Genomic DNA, 17,079 nt, shown 5'->3' with positions numbered 1-17,079 from the left:
ACCTTACTTCTCTTGGTCATGTTATACTAAGCGAGTGTCTCTAAACAACCATGTAAGTGGAATTATGCAATATGTACCCATTGGTGATTGGTGTCTGGCTTCTTCCCCTCAACATTAGGTTTTTGAGGGCCATCCTGTTACTGAGTTCTTTTACTTTTTTTGCTATGAATGTAGTAATCAGTGTTTGAATATACCATAATTTATTCATTCTGCTTTTGGTGGAAATACAGGTTGTTTCCAGCTTTAGAGTAAATACATGGCTTTAAACATTCTTATGTCTGTTTCTTGGTGGAATTGCTCCTTTGTAGCAATGGAGCTACAATTAAAGGATGCTTTAATACAGAATGCCAGTTTTCCACAAAGAGTGTGCCGATGTTCATCTCCACGACAAAGTGTGAGCATTCTCACTGGTCCACACCAAGACCCAGCATTATTGGTACTTCCTGTTTTAGCCATTCTAGTGGATGTACACTGGTATCTCAGCGTGGTTTCAGTGAGCATTTTCTTGATTATTAGTGGGGTTTAATCCATTTTCATATGTGTGTTAAGGCAGTTGGCTACTCTCTTTTGTGAAATGCCAGTTCAAGTCTTATACCCCTTTTTCTATTGGGTTATCTTTTTTCTTTTTTAGTGATTCATAGGAATGTTTTTATGTATGTATGTATGTATGTATGTAACAGAGTCTCACTCTGTTGTCTGGGCTAGAGTGCCGTGGCATCAGCCTAGCTTACAGCCACCTCAAACTCCTGGGCTCAAGCAATCCTACTGCCTCAGCTTCCCGAGTAGCTGGGACTATAGGCATGCGCCACCATGCCCGGCTAATTTTTTCTATATATTTTTTGGTTGTCCAGATAATTTATTTCTATTTTTTTAATAGAGATGGGGTCTTGCTCTTGCTCAGGCTGGTGTCCTATAGTTTTCTTTGTGAGCAATCTGGTGGACAGGGGTGGAGTAGAGTGGGAACCCAACTTTAAAAAAAAAATTGTGGTAAAATATACTTAAAATTTACCATTTTAACCATTTTTAAGTGTACAATTCAGGGGCATTAAGTACATTCATGTTGTGCAACTGTCACCACCAGCATTCATCTCTAGAACTGTTTCATTTTGCCCAAGTGAAACTCTGTGCCCATTAAACCATCAGTCCCCAACCTTTTTGCCACCAGGGGCCGCTTTTGTGGAAGACAATTTTTCCACGGCCTGGGGCTGGGGGGATGGGTTGTCCTGGGTGGTGGGGGGCTGTGGTGCGGAGCTCAGGCAGTGATGTGTGGTGCCACTGAGTGGTAACGGGCCACAGCCTGGGGGTTGGGGATGGCAGCATTAAACAATAATTCCCCATTCTTCCCTACACCAGCCCCTGGCAACCACCATTCTGCTTTCTGTCTCTATGAATTTTATTATTCTAGGCACCTTACGTATGTGGAATCATAAAGTATATGTCCTTTTGTGACTGGCTTGTTTCAATTAGCATGTCTTCAAGGTTCATTCATGTTGTAGGATGTGTCCAAATTTCCTTCTTTTAAGGCCAAATAGTATTCTATTTATTATATGTATATATCACATTTTATTTATCCATTCATCTGTCAATGGAGACGTGGGCTGCTTCTACCTTTTGGCTGCTGCGAATAATGCTGCTGTGAACACGGGTGTGCAAAAATATCTGTTTAAGTCCCTACTTTACTTCTATTGAGTATATAGCCAGAAGTAAAATTGGTAGATTATGTGGCACTTTTATGGTTAATTTTTTGGGGAACCACCATACTGTTTTCTATAGCAGCTGCACCATTTTACGTTGTCACCAGCAATGCACAAGTGTTCCGATTTGTTCATTCCCTTACCAACACACATTCTGCTTTTTGTTATAGTAGCCATCCTAATGGATATGTGGTGGTATTTCATAGTTTTGCTTTGCATGTCCCTAATGATTAGTGATGTTGAGCATCTTTTCATGTGCTTATTAGCTATTTGCACACTGTCTTTGGAGAAATGTCTATTCAAATCCTTTGCCCATTTTTGAATTGGATGGTTCTTTTATTGTTGTTGAGTTATATGAGTTCTATATATATTCTGGATATGTAAGATTTGCAGATATTTTCTCACATTCTGTGGGTTGTCTTTTCACTCGTGATAGTGTCCTTGGTTGCATGAAAAGTATTTGATTTTGATAAAGTCCAACTTATGTATTTTTTCTTTTGTTACCTTTGTTTTTGCTATCGTATCTAAGAAATCATTGCCAAAACTTCAAATGTCATGAAGTTTTTTTTTTTTTTTTTTTTTTTAGAGACAGAGTCTCGCTTTGTTGCCCTGGCTAGAGTGAGTGCCGTGGCATCAGCCTAGCTCATAGCAACCTCAAACTCCTGGGCTTAAGCGATCCTAATGCCTCAGCCTCCCGAGTAGCTGGGACTACAGGCATGCGCCACCATGCCCGGCTAATTTTTTCTATATATATTTTAGTTGGCCAGCTAATTTCTTTCTATTTTTAATAGAGACAGGGTCTCGCTCTTGCTCAGGCTGGTCTTGAACTCCTGACCTCGAGTGATCCACCCGCCTCGGCCTCCCAGAGTGCTAGGATTACAGGCGTGAGCCACTGCGCCTGGCCTATGAAGTTTTTTTTTATTGTTGAGACAGTCTCCCTCTGTTGCCCAGGCTAGAGTGCTGTGACGTCAGCCTAGCTCACAGCAACCTCAAACTCCCCGACTCAAGCGATCCTCCTGCCTCAGCCTCCCAAGTAGCTGGGATTACAGATGCTTGCCACCACGCCTGGCTAATTTTTTGTTCCTATTTTTAGTTGGCTGGCAACTATTCTTAGTGCTATTTTTAGTAGAGACGGGATCTCACTCTTGCTCAGGCTGGTCTCATGTCATGAAGTTTTTCCTCTGTTTTCTTCTAAGAGTTTTATAGTTTTAGCTCTTATGTTTAGATTTTTGATCCATTTTGAGTTAATTTTTGTATATGGCCTACGGTAAGGGTCCAACTTTATTCTTTTACATGTATATATCTGGTTTCCCCAGCACCATTTGTTGAAAAGTCTGTTCTTTCCTTATTGAAAGGTCTTGATTCCCTCGTCAAAAATCATTTGACTAAATATATGAGGCTTTATTTTTGTACTCTCTGTTCTGTTGCATTGGTTTATATGTTTATCTTTATGCCAGTACCACACTTTTTTTTTTTATCTCTTTTCTTCTTTCTTAAGGTTTAATCTGATATTTTTCTAACTTTTTGAGAAATGGATACTTATCACACTGATGTTTTTGTAATCTGTTTATTATGAAAATTTTCTAACATAGATACAAGTAGAAAAAATAATATAAAGAACCAACTTTAATAAGTATTTACATCCTCCTCCCATACTTTTCTTGTTGATTGAGTGGTTATTTTAAACCATAAATCTCTCTTTAAAACATTTGAAGACATTTTACTTCTGAATGATAAGAACTTTATTTATTTATTTAGAGGTGGGGTCTTGCTATGTTGCCTAGGCTGGAATGCCGTAGCTGTTCACAGGCATGATCATAGTGTGCTACAGCTGTGAACTCATGGGTTCAAGTGATCTTCTTGCCTCAGCCTCCTGAGTAGCTGGGTCTGTAGGTGTGTACCACCTCACCCAGCAAAAACTTTAAAAATATAAATAAATAAAACCATAATGTCATTCTCTTATTTATAAGATGAATAGTGATTCCTTAATCTAACATACAGTCTTTGTTAAATTTTCCTGGACTATCTTAATTTTATTGGTGATAATTTCAAGTCAGGATCTAAGCAAGTTCTGTGTGTGGGAATTGGAATGACATGTGCTTCTAGTCTCTTTCCCCAGCAGTATAGCTCCAGCCCTCCTCTCCCTGTCTCTGGTCATAGTGTTTCTTCATCAAAGAAGCAGGTCATTTGTTCTGGAGAATTTCGCACTTTTTGAACTTGGTTGATTGAATTCTCTTCGTCTAGTCCAACATGTTCTTTTTTTTTTTTTTTTTTTTTTTTGAGACAGAGTCTCGCTCTATTGCCCGGGCTAGAGTGCCATGGCGTCAGCCTACCTCACAGCAACCTCAGATTCCTGGGCTTAAGCAATCCTTCTGCCTCAGTCTCCCCAGTAGCTGGGACTATAGGCATGTGCCACCATGCCCAGCTAATTTTTTCTATATATATTTTTAGCTGTCCAGATCATTTCTTTCTATTTTTAATAGAGACGGGGTCTTGCTCTTGCTCAGGCTGGTCTTGAACTTTTGACCTTGAGCGATCTTCCCGCCTCGGCTTCCTAGAGTGCTAGGATTACAGGCGTGAGCCACCAGGCCCGGCCCAACATGTTCTTCTATCAGTTATATTTTCTCTAATCTGCTGGTTAGATCTAGAGGTTTGCGTGTCTTTGGATTCAGTTTTGTTGGCTCCAAGTTGTGTTTGAAGTCATGCTGTATGCTTTCTATTGGCTCAGGAGGCCTGTGATGCTGTGTCCCCACCTTTAGTTCTGTTCATGTATTGTTTGTTCTCTATAAAATTGCCTACCAGCCTTGCCCTCTGCTGTCTGGTTAGCATGAGGTACAATTTGTACAGGAAGGACGTGATCCAAGTGTGATGTCTCCCCCTACTCCCTTTTACCTGCTTTTCATAATATTGAGTTGGTGTCCTAATACTTCCAGAGGTGCCCAATCAGGTTTTTGTCTTTTGAGTGTGTCAACTAAGATTTTACTGATTTGATGTTTAGTAACTTATTTACTTTCAAGCTTTTCCTCCCAATATATACCTTTAAAGGTATAAATGCCCTCAAGCATATATTTAGCTGTCTGTCACCAGTTTTGATTTGCAGTATTTTTATCGTTTATTTCAATGCATTTTCTAATTTCCGTTGTCATTTTTTCTTGGAACTTTGGGTTACTTTTAAGTGTATTAAGTGTATACCTATTTCTAGTTTAACTGCATTGTATAAGCTCTATAACTTAATTTCTTTGAAATCTATTGAGATTTGTTCTATGGCCTAGCATATGGTCAGATTTGATAGTCATGTTGTGTAAGTGTTTTTTTTTTACAAAAATCATTCTATACTTAATAGAATGTTTGTTTGTGGTGTTAGTTACAGAGATACGTATATTATTCTCTCATTGTGATTGTGGATTTATCTATTTCTCCTTGTCGTTCTTTCACACACTTTGTGTTTTCATTTTATCTAATTGACTGATTGATTTTGGTTTCTCTATATACAGAGTCATTTTTTACAGGTCAGAACTGTAGAAATAATGAGGAAGTGACGCTTATACGCAAAGCTGATTTGGAGAACCACAATAAAGACGGAGGCTTCTGGACTGTGATTGATGGGAAAGTGTATGACATAAAGGACTTCCAGACACAGTCATTAACAGGAAATAGTATTCTTGGTAAGGCTGCATTTTTTTTTTGCTCCATGGTTAAAAGTTGCAACAGGTGTCATTTTAAGCAGAGCATTTGACTTATAATAAATGATCTCTTTAATTCTGCTCCAGCCCCTACACATTTTAATGTATCTGTTGACTTTGGTGTCTGTCTTAACCAATTCAGGCACATTTGAAGAATTTCTCATCATTATGTATTTTTTGTTCCAATACCTGTTGGAACTTGTTCCAAGTTCTGAGTTGGCCCAGACAACCCTGGGAGAGGGTGAAAGATCATTATACTCTGGTAATCCTTGCTTATGAGTTAACCTGCCTAACTTATTTCCTATTCGCCATTTCTGCTATGGCTGTCTAAGCAAATTGTATAGGAGTCATGTTGCTTTTTCCCTTTTTGTTTCAGCTCAGTTTGCAGGGGAAGACCCAGTGGTAGCTTTGGAAGCTGCTTTGCAGTTTGAAGACACACGGGATTCGATGCATGCATTTTGTGTTGGACAGTATTTGGAGGTGAGGCTGTGTACCCTGATTGCACTGGGACATGAGGGGAGACCCTCTTTGTATGTTTGAGATAGGATGATTTTGGCCCTAAAGTACTGATATTTGGGACCTTTGTGGGGCATTTAGCGATAGACATAAAGATCCTTTAGAAGTTGTTTCATAAGTGAATTTATATTTATTCTTAAGACTTATGATGTGCTGGTCTTAAAAATTATTTTAAAAATTACTAATTTGGGCCGGGCGCAGTGGCTCACACCTGTAATCCTAGCACTCTGGAAGGCTGAGGTGGGAGGATCGTCTGAGGTCAGAAGTTCAAGACCAGCCTGAGCAAGAGCGAGTCCCTGTCTCTACTAAAAATAGAAAAAAATGATCTGGACAGCTAAAAATATATATAGAAAAAAAATTATCTGGGCATGGGGGCACATGCCTGTTGTCCCAGCTACTCGGGAGGTTGAGGCAGGAGGATTGCTTAAGCCCAGGAGTTTGAGGTTGCCGTGAGCTAGGTTTATGCCACGGCACTCTAGCCCAGGCAACAGAGCGAGACTCTGTCTCAAAAAAAAAAAATAAATAAAATAAAATAAATTATTAATTTGTAAGAAATATAGACAATTCCAAAAAGAGGTTAAACTTTGGTCTTTACAATTTTCTTGTAAGCTTATGTAGAAATTTAGAATGGCTTACTATCTTGAGGTATATTTTTTTGGGAAGAACTATACAGAAGTGTCATTCTTTACAATAGAAATATGTCCTTCCTTATATATGAGCATTGGGGTTTATATATTAGGATTGGCTTTCCAGGTATTCAGGTATCCAGAAGTAATAAAATTCATTAAATACCATGGGGAGAATGAACTTTGCTTGTAAATTGTCTGGTGTGACTGGAAAAGTTTAAGTGGATTTTCATTTGAACTCTTACTTTCTTTGTTTAGTGAGTTTGCTTTTTGTTAGAATAATTTTCTCCACATGTGTTGTCATGGTTCTTTAATACTTGTCAACTAATACTTGCCATGTCATATTTTTGTTTATCATTGGGTTCTTTATGCATATAACAGTTCATTATATTTTCTGAAGCATTGTGTACAATCACTTTGCAAACTGATTTTCTGAGAAATTTTGTATCCAAGTCATTTATCTGTGCTTTGGTTTTTCCACCAGTAGAGCTGTGCATTTACTGTCTGCTCTATAGGGTGGGTGGGGTTTCTGTGATATCTACTCTTAACTTGGGCACAGCACTGCAGACTCATTATTACAGGTATAGGAACACGGTACCTAGAGCACTCACTTATCTTTATCATGGCAGTACATTTTAAGGACATAAGCTATTCCTTTTAATTGTATGTTTTTAATTAACCCTATTTTCTCAGACTGATGATGAAATTTTTTTTCTAGCCTGACCAAGAAGTTGTTACCATACCGGATCTGGGAAGTCTCTCTTCTCCTCTGATAGACACAGAGAGGAATCTGGGCCTGCTTCTTGGGTTACATGCTTCCTACTTAGCAGTGAGCACGCCGCTGTCTCCTGTCGAGGTCGAATGTGCCAGTAAGAAAAACCTTATTTTCTGCTAATCGATTAGCAGATTATTTTAGTTGAACCATAAAGTGGCCAATAAGAGTAAGAGAGGAAAAAGAGTCAATGAAGTCGTTTATGACAAAAAGTGAGGATAGTGAGACTGAGCTAGTTAGTTAGAAATAGCTGTGAATGGCTTTCATTTGCTCTCATGGTCCAGGCCGCAGAGGAAGCTAAAGAGTGTGTGGGACTGTCTATAGAATGACTAGTCTTACTTATTGCATCCTCTAACACTGCGGTCCCCAACCTTTTTGGCACCAGGGACTGTTTTCATGGAAGACAATTTTTCCATGGACCAGAGGGGCTGGGGGATGGTTTCAGGATGATTCAAGGGCATTACATTTATTGTGCCCTTTATTTCTATTATTACTACATTGTAATATATAATGAAATAATTATACAGCTCACCATAGGTTGGGGACCTCTGCTCTAACAGATGGGCCCAGCATGGCTGTCATCTTCCTGTGTGCCCAGAAGTTGCACAGAATGTTGATTGGCTGTTCCTACTGGGGAACAGCAGTAGGAACAGCATTCTGTTTGAGGACAAATGCAAGTCAGATATAATTTGGAATGATAGCCTTTGTAATCACCTAAAATAATGAAGTTTCTCTATATCCCATACAATGGATTTAAATTTTTCTTCATGTAGTTGTACATTTGTCATCTATCTGTTCATCCATCTATCCAACAAGCATCTGTTGAGTTGTTGCTTGTGCTAGTTACCATGCTGGGAGTTTAGGAACGCAGGGACGGATAGGGCATGCCTCTGCCTTCAGCTGCTGCTGGTTTGATGGTGGGCCGGCGTTCTAAGCAGATCAGGATACAGGGTGGTAAATGATGAAATGGGGACACTCATAAGTGGTTCTGGGGGAAGAAAGACTTCACAGTGGCAACAGCCCTGGAACTGGGTGTGAGAGCATTCTCAGCAGAAACACAGCAGTGTGAGGGGCACTGCTGAGAGGAGCAGGGGTTTCCAAGGGCAGGTTAGTGGGTGAGGATGGCATGAGTAACAGCACGGCCCCCTGTGCTCCAGACCCTTGGGCACATACTGGGCACTGCACTGGCTTCTGAGTCCTCTGAGGGGGCTGCTGCCCTGCCTTCTTCCTTGACACTTGCTGTACCTGGGGAAGAGGGTCTTCACTGAGATGGGCAAGGAAGGTGGCACTGGGAAGCTCCAGGGTAGAGGGAACAGAAGGTACTTGGGCCCTGGTGGGTGAGGCCTGATCCATGGAAGGATCAGAAGCTTGTCTTTGAGAGATAAGGAGGGGCTCTCCTGTGATTTAAATAGAGAGAGCCAGGGAGTGTCGAGTCAGATCTGTGTTTTAGAAGAATTAATGTGGTAGTTTAGGGAATGCTCCTGAGTGCTCTAAAAACTAGATAAATGTCCAGTGAAAGAACTCTGAGTACATTCCAGATATGATTGCTTGGGTTTTGGAGCAATATTTTGATAACACAAGTCAATAAAAATCTGTAGTGATGTACACACTGATTATTTTTTGGTGTCTTTCCTTCAGTTATCCTAAGCAGTTATAAATAACATTCCCATCTGCCCTGATGGATGGCATATTCTTGCCAGACCTGACTGAGCCTATACCACACAGAAATCTCCTTTCCAGCCTATTGGATCGCCCATCTCTAAGGATCTATCCTTTAATAAAGATTGTGTGTCGTTAAATATTCTCTCATTCTTGTTACTTTATAAATGCTCTAGGAATATGTAGCCTACCCTGAGGATGTTTTTCTTTGTAGAAACCCTTCAGGTGTGCTGTTCCCTGCTTGGATGCTCAGTCTTTTTTTCTTATTCTGGATCTCAGCTCAGTTGTAGCCTCCATGACAAGTGCTTTACTGACTTTCAGAATAGTGGTGGTCTTTCTGCCGCTTGCTCTTATGCCCCTGGTAGCCCTCTGTTGCATAGTCTGACAGTTGAAATTGAGTGATTGTAGGAGTGGTGGTGTACTGCTGCTTTCCCTGTTAGAATGGGAATCCCAGTCTTCAGACAGCATCCGTGGAACCAGGCAGCTCCATGCAGAGTGCAGGGATCCAGGAAATGTTGGACTGGAACCGTGCTGAGTTCTGATACCATGCTTAAGGTGTGTTGAATAACCAGAAAGGGTTACCTGTGTTAACATAGATAGTGGAATTGTAAGTCAATCTGTGTAAATATTAGATGTAACTCTTTCATATGAATGATGCTACATTTCACCTTGCAAATAAGTATTCATTTGAGCATCTTTTTTTTCCTGTATTTATTCCTGAGTAGTGCGCTCGAGTTTCTCTTTAATGTTTGCCTATGCATTTTCTAGAGTGGCTTCAGTCGTCCATCTTCTCTGGAGGCCTGCAGACCAGCCAGATCCATTACAGCTACAATGAAGAGAAAGATGAGGACCACTGCAGCTCTCCTGGGGGTACACCTGCCAGCAAATCTCGACTCTGCTCCCACAGACGGGCCCTGGGCGACCATTCCCAGGCATTCTTGCAGGCCATCGCTGACAATAACATCCAGGATCACAATGTGAAGGTGAGCTACATCTCCCCCAACTACTGACTCATTATTCTGTCTAGCTGAGGAGTTTGACATGGGAATACTTACATGCACTTTTATTAACATAGCACAGACTTTTTTTCACATGTTGTTGGGAGGGTTGGTTTTGAGGTGAGAAGCTGGTTCTGTTCAACTTGCCAGTGAGGCTTTAGACGCATTGCTAATTGCAAGTGTATCAGAAACTGTGGCACGTTTAGGATTCAGGAAGATGCACTGGATGGCTCTGAAGTTACCTCCAGCCATTTCTGTTGCAGGACTTCCTGTGTCAAATTGAAAGGTACTGTAGGCAGTGCCACTTGACCACGCCAATCACGTTTCCTCCCGAGCATCCTGTGGAAGAGGTTGGCCGTTTGCTGTTATGTTGCCTCTTAAAACATGAAGATTTAGGTATGGAGTTTGATACCTGTGTGTTTTAGCCATACTGTAGATCCTTTGACTGACATGCCATACATATTCATTCCCACCCTGCCCTTCTTTAATGTCTTTTTACAGGTCATGTGGCATTATCTTTAGTTCACGCAGGTACTCTTGGTATTGAGCAAGTAAAGCACAGAACATTGCCTAAGTCAGTGGTGGATGTATGTAGAGTTGTCTACCAAGCAAAATGCTCACTCATTAAGGTGAATAGATTTTAATTCTTTTTCTTCTGGGCTGTGCAGTTTCTGAGATATTTGTTGCTAAGTTGTCTTTTGCTATTTAACTTTGCAGACTCATCAAGAACAGGGCCGTTCTTACAAGGAGGTATGTGCTCCTGTCATCGAACGTTTGAGATTCCTCTTCAATGAATTGAGACCTGCCGTTTGCAATGACCTCTCTATAATGTCTAAGTTTAAATTGTTAAGTTCTTTGCCCCGTTGGAGGAGAATAGCTCAGAAGATAATTCGAGAACGAAGGAAAAAGAGAGGTAAGAATGTAAAAGAATAGAAAATAAAGTGTGTGCTTAGCCCCATATAGTTGATCTGTGATTTCAGAGTGGAGTTTCGCTACTATTCATTACATGTGTCACTTCCACCTGTCATAATTTTTTTGTGTATTTATGATTAAATACAGAAATCTTGCTTATTTTTCAATAGATCAGATAGTGAATTGACTTAGGATTTGAATGTGTTATGATTTGGTAACTAGTAAATTGATGCTGAAAAAGGTAGACCTTACTAAATTCTTGGGTAAAAGGAAGTTTCTTTTAAAAATAAGTTGTCTTGGTAACGAGATATATGGGAACATTTCTTTTTTTTTTTTTTTTTTTTTGAGACAGAGTCTCACTCTGTTGCCCAGGCTAGAGTGAGTGCCGTGGCGTCAGCCTAGCTCACAGCAACCTCAAACTCCTAGGCTCAAGCGATCCTCCTGTCTCAGCCTCCCGAGTAGCTGGGACTACAGGCATGCACCACCATGCCCGGCTAATTTTTTCTATATATATATATTTTTTAGCTGTCCATATAATTTCTTTCTATTTTTTTTTTAGTAGAGATGGGGTCTCGCTCTTGCTCAGGCTGGTCTCGAACTCCTGAGCTCAAACGATCCGCCCACCTCGGCCTCCCAGAGTGCTAGGATTACAGGCGTGAGCCACCGCGCCCGGCCGGAACATTTCAACTTAAAATTTAATCTTGCCTTTTTTTTTTTGAAACAGAATCTTGCTCTATTGCCCAGGTTAGAGTGCAGTGACATCATTATAGCTCACTACAACTTCAAACTCCTGGGCTCAAGTGATCCTTCTGGCTCAGCCTCTTGAGTAGTTGGGACTACAGGCGTTTGCCACCTCACCCAGCTAATTTTTTAATTTTTTGTAGAGACAGGGTCTTGCTATTGCCCAGGCTAGTCTCTAACTCCTGACCTCAAGTGATCTTCCCACCTTGGCCTCCCAAAGTGCTAGGATTGTAGGCATGGGCCACTGCACCCAGCCCTAAAGTAAAGAAATGTTTTTGTTTGGAAATACTGAGTATTCTGATATGTGGAGAATTATTATAGAAGGGAACTTAAAGAGTTACTGATGTTTTCATGTAAGTAACTGTGTAAGGGTATAGAAAATACCTTTTGCATTAAGTAGTCCAAATTTAAGTAAAAATATATAAAATACTTTAGAGTTTGGTCATTTGTGATTATAAATAAACTACAGAAATTTATGATTATATTCTTATGAATTCTACTGATTTATTCTACCAGCTTATAAACAATATTAATTACTGAGTTTTTGATGGGTATTTGGAATAATGATGTCATAAAAGAACTAATGTGTTTTAGAAGCCATCCCAAATTGATCGTTCCTGAACAAACCCTTAACCTACAATAACTTGTCTGAATCCTAGAAGTGCTCTGGATCAGGAAGTCACAGGAATAACACTTCCGAGATTCCTTTAATGCAGGCATCCAGGAAACTTGGCCAAATCACAGGCTCAGGAGCCTGGCCTGTCCCAGTGTGAAGGAGTCACTCTCCCTCTACCATCCAGCCACGTCATGTCCATTGATTCTGAGCCTACGCTGTCACATTTGAGAATTTCTTGTTTTGGATTTGTCGATTTATTGTGTGATGTTTGAAGCTAGTTTTTTTTTTTTTTTGGGAAATTAAATAACTTAAGTAATTAGTTTTCCTGGTGCTATGTCTGGGGTCCCCAAGCCCTCTCTCAGGCTTGATGATTCACTAAAAGGACTCCACAGGCAGGACTCAGAAGAGCTGTTATACTCACAGTTATAGTTTATTACTGCAAGCAGGATACAAATTAAAATTAGCAAAGGGAAAGGTGCATGGAGGAAAGTTTAAAGGAAACTAGGCCCAAGTTTACAGTGTCTCTTCTTAGTGGAGTCACATGGGGACATGCTTAGCTCTCTCAGCAACAATGTGTGACAACACGTGTGAAGAGTTGTCAACTAGGGCAGCTCATCCAACCCTTGGTGTCCAAGGTTTTTATTGGGGGCCAGTCACATGGATGTGCAATGCCTATGTGACTGACCTCAATTACTTAGATTCCAGTGCCCCAGAGCAAAAAACAGGCAAAAAACAGGTGATCTCTGTAAGTCACATTGTTATCATAAGCCATCTAGTCAAACTGGTGCCACATGGTCCTCGGCCTCAGGTATACTGAAACACTTATCAGGCAGGATATTGCAAGGGCTCAGAGCCCAGTTTCTAGGAGAAGGACCAGTCCTGAAGGAACAGACCTTTCTTAGAAATTTGCAGGGTTTGAGCAACCCAGGTCTGCTGTGTTGGCCCTTTGCCGCCCAGGTTTCTTATGTTGCTTATTTTTTATATTATATTCTGAGAAGTTTTAGATCAATCATTTTTAAAAGGATAAAAAGAAATAGGGAAGAAAGACCACATATCACATTGCAGATTCAATAGAAACTTCCCTAATTGAAGAGGCTAACAGAAAAGGCATCCATTTGATCTGCTTATGCACTGACAGAGAACCACTAGGCTACAGCCGAGTGGACAAGCCAGTGACTGTGGGCCACACGAGACCCTGTTGCTTTGGTTTGTATTGCTCATGGGCTAAGAGTGGTTTTTGTGGTTTCAAATTGTTTTAAAAAATTAAAAGAAGAACAATATTTTTGACATATAAAAATTACATGAAGTTTAAATTGCAGCATCCATAAATAAAGTTTTATTGGCCATGGTCATACTAGTTGATTTAGGTATCATCTGTAGCTACTTTTTGTGCTACAACAGCAGGGTTGAATGACCTACAAAGATCAAATGTTCACCCTTTGGCACTTTGAGGAAAAGCTTGCTGTCCCCTGGGCTGCCCCTCCTGAGGGCTTCTCCCCATTGCAGCACTCTCCCTCTGCGTGTTCCTGACAGGGTGACAAAGTTATTACCTGTGGTGTGAGACCAGTTTTGGTAGTTTTTACTTTTGTTGTTTGAGCATTGCAATTTACAATGTTGTTCACATTTCTTTGAATAAAATTTTTATCTTTCATGCAAATATAAGTATTTCTTAATTTAAAAATATATTTAAGTAAATGATTTTTATAATGAATGATGTTTTTAAACATAGTTCCTAAGAAGCCAGAATCCACTGATGATGAAGAAAAAATTGAAAATGAAGAGAGTGATTTAGAAGAAGCTTGCATTTTGCCTCATAGTACGATAAATGTGGACAAAAGACCCATTACAATTAAATCGCCCAAGGTGCAGTATTTTCTTTGATTCTGAGATTGAGTGACTGGAAACATAGCACGTAGCAAAGGAGTCCATGAGTGTTGTACCTTTGTACCTGCGCATCTCTAGGGTAGTGAGTGTAGTTGATTGTTATTAAAGGGAGGCCCCAGTGATGTTTGATGAACTTGACTTATGGTGCCTTAGTCAGAGCCATAGTTGGAGAAGTGTTTCTTTTTATTTTTGGTACTACATTGTATCATTTATTCACCATTCATTCATTGAATGTATCCTTTGTTGCAGAAACTATGCTAGTCACTGAAGCTATTAATGTGAACCATAACTCGGTATGCCAAGTTAGCTTGATTGAAAGTGTATTTGCGTAGAAATTATGAATTCAGTTATAAGCATATCTATAGCATAGTTTTTTAAACCATATATGTGTTACTAAGTTTAACATATTTTACCAATTTAAACCTAGTGGCGTTATTTATTTATATTTATATTTGAATAACTGTTTCAGAGTACAGGTTAATATTAATAGAGTAGGCTAATTGTGAAAATTGTTTTCCTTTGTTAGGATAAATGGCAGCCACTGTTGAGTACAGTTACAGGTGTTCACAAATACAAATGGTTGAAGCAGAATGTTCAGGGCCTTTATCCACAGTCTGCACTCCTCAGTACAATTGCTGAATTTGCCCTTAAAGAAGAACCAGTGGATGTGGAAAAAATGAGAAAGTGCCTACTAAAACAGGTAAAATTTGATGAGAACATGCTTCTTTTCCTTGGGTAATATGTATGACATTTAACTGTGTGCATTAATATTTTGCAGCTGGAAAGAGCAGAGGTTCGCCTGGAAGGGATAGATACAATTTTAAAACTGGCAAGCAAAAATTTCTTACTTCCATCTGTGCAGTATGCTATGTTTTGTGGATGGCAAAGACTTATTCCTGAGGGAATTGATACAGGGTAAAACTTTATAATGTTTTTTTCTTAATTAAGGAAGCTGTAGCAACAAAACATTGTTCTATTAAAGTTAAAAGTCTTCCAGTGTCCCAAGTAAAATTTTTTTATCTTTTGTTTGAAAGGGAACCCCTTACAGATTGTTTAAAGGATGTCGATTTGATCCCACCTTTTAATCGAATGCTGCTCGAAGTAACTTTTGGCAAGCTGTATGCTTGGGCTGTTCAGAATATTAGGAATGTTTTGATGGATGCAAATGCCAAATTTAAAGAGCTTGGTGAGTTTTTTATTTTTAAAAAACCTGATGGTGAAAAGACTATTAAAATTGACATTGTAGTAATGTCAATGATTGCATCACCATTATTTCATAGCTTGGCCTTAGTTATGTGTTGTGGAAACTTGCAAATGTCAGTTTTTGCTTTTGGGAAGACTAATAACTTTGTACATTAGATTGATAATCTGTGCTGCTGTTAGTGTTCTAAGATTCTAAATAAAACTGTAAAAATTTAGAAGAGACAATCTTGAAGTACTCTAATAAAAAGCCTTTATATTTTTACATTTTTATGTGTATCATACCATATACCTCAGAGTGTCTTTGTCCTATATTAATATTTATTTCTGGGTAATTTGAGCATCCACAGGGAAGTGCTAGGATTAGTTTTATGGAAGAAAAGTGAAACCTAACTGTTACATTTGAAACCAAAGGAATGGAAATGGGGCACCGAGGGATATTTAGAGAGCAGCATGCTAAGTCTTACAGACAGATGGAGAGAGCCGTGCTTGGAGTGCAGGTTGTAGGACCATTGCAAAGCATGACAGAGCTACCTGATGTCCGCATTCTATGGAAACCCACCGAAAAATAGAAGTTTAAAGTAATCTCCAGGGCATTCTGCATCATGTGTATTCTTGTATCCATACACAAGAAATTTAAGTGGGTGCCAATGCTTATTAGGTATCCAGCCTGTTCCCCTGCAAACCATTACCAACGAGAACCCATCAGGACCGAGCCTGGGGACGATCCCGCAAGCACGCTTCCTCCTGGTGATGCTCAGCATGCTTACCCTGCAGCATGGAGCAAACAACCTTGACCTCCTGCTCAACTCCGGCACACTCGCCCTCACGCAGACGGCGCTGCGGCTGATTGGTAGGTCGGCGCCGGCTTTAGGGCCTTACAAAAATGTCAAGATTTGCCTTCTCTCTTTTCTTAAAAAACTTTAAAAAAAATTATGTCAAAGTACAAATAATGTAAAATGTACCATTTTAAGTTTACAATTCAGTGGTATTAAACACATTCATAATTTTGTGGAACTATCCCCGCTGTCTAGTTCTAGAACTTTCATCACCCTGGATACCCCCCATTTAGCAATCACTCCTCATTTCCCCTAATCTACAGTCCTGGCAACCACAACTTTCTCTCTTTCTGGATTTGCATATTCTGGATATATTATATAAATGGAATCATACAATTTGTGGCCTTTGTGTCTAGTTTATTTACTATATATTGGTACTTTACTCTTTTTTAAATCTGAAAAATATTTCATTGTATGAATATACAACATTTTGTGTATCCGTTCATGGACATTTGGGTTGTTTCTACCTTTTAGCTTTATGTGACTAGTGCTGCTAGGGTCATTTACATACAGATTTTTGTTTGAACACCAGTTTCCAGTTTTTTTGATTACATACCTAGGAGTGGAATTGCAGGGTCATATGATATAACTTGCTGAGAAACTACCAAACTTTTCTGCAGTGCTGTACCATTTGACATTCCTACCATCAGTGGATAAGGGTTCCAGTTTCTCTATGTTCTTATCAGCACTAGTTATTTTTTACTTTGGTTAAGTCTATCCTAGTGGATATGAGGTGGTTTCTCATTGTGGTTTTGATTAGCATTTCAGAAATGATGAATGACATTGAGCATCTTTACATGTGCTTTTTGGCCATTTGTATATCTTCTTTAGAGAAATGTGTGTTCAAGTTCTTTGTCCATTTTTTAATTATCTTTTTGTTGTTGGGTTGTAAGAGTACCAATAAATGTACCGAACATTTAAAGAAGAATTAACACCAAT

At 39.6% G+C, this 17,079-nt stretch overlaps 1 protein-coding gene across 2 annotated transcripts in view; it reads left to right on the top strand.

The window, feature by feature from the left end:
* The window catches only part of HERC2 (HECT and RLD domain containing E3 ubiquitin protein ligase 2), a 173,742-nt gene that overhangs the window by 61,538 nt on the left and 95,125 nt on the right, over window positions 1–17,079 (top strand). For both annotated transcript variants that reach the window (XM_069466707.1, XM_069466708.1), the window contains 12 exons: window positions 5,189–5,359; window positions 5,754–5,857; window positions 7,238–7,388; window positions 9,719–9,933; window positions 10,212–10,344; window positions 10,450–10,577; window positions 10,666–10,861; window positions 13,947–14,080; window positions 14,628–14,801; window positions 14,880–15,016; window positions 15,136–15,287; window positions 15,963–16,154. In XM_069466707.1, the coding sequence (XP_069322808.1) occupies window positions 5,189–5,359; window positions 5,754–5,857; window positions 7,238–7,388; window positions 9,719–9,933; window positions 10,212–10,344; window positions 10,450–10,577; window positions 10,666–10,861; window positions 13,947–14,080; window positions 14,628–14,801; window positions 14,880–15,016; window positions 15,136–15,287; window positions 15,963–16,154 (1,887 nt within the window). The remainder of the gene's footprint in view (window positions 1–5,188; window positions 5,360–5,753; window positions 5,858–7,237; window positions 7,389–9,718; window positions 9,934–10,211; window positions 10,345–10,449; window positions 10,578–10,665; window positions 10,862–13,946; window positions 14,081–14,627; window positions 14,802–14,879; window positions 15,017–15,135; window positions 15,288–15,962; window positions 16,155–17,079) is intronic.

This window comes from Eulemur rufifrons, chromosome 3 (assembly GCF_041146395.1).
Source record: "Eulemur rufifrons isolate Redbay chromosome 3, OSU_ERuf_1, whole genome shotgun sequence".
NCBI lineage: Eukaryota > Metazoa > Chordata > Mammalia > Primates > Lemuridae > Eulemur > Eulemur rufifrons.
Note: the sequence above shows the minus strand (reverse complement) of the source record. Positions and strands in the feature narration are given on the sequence as shown.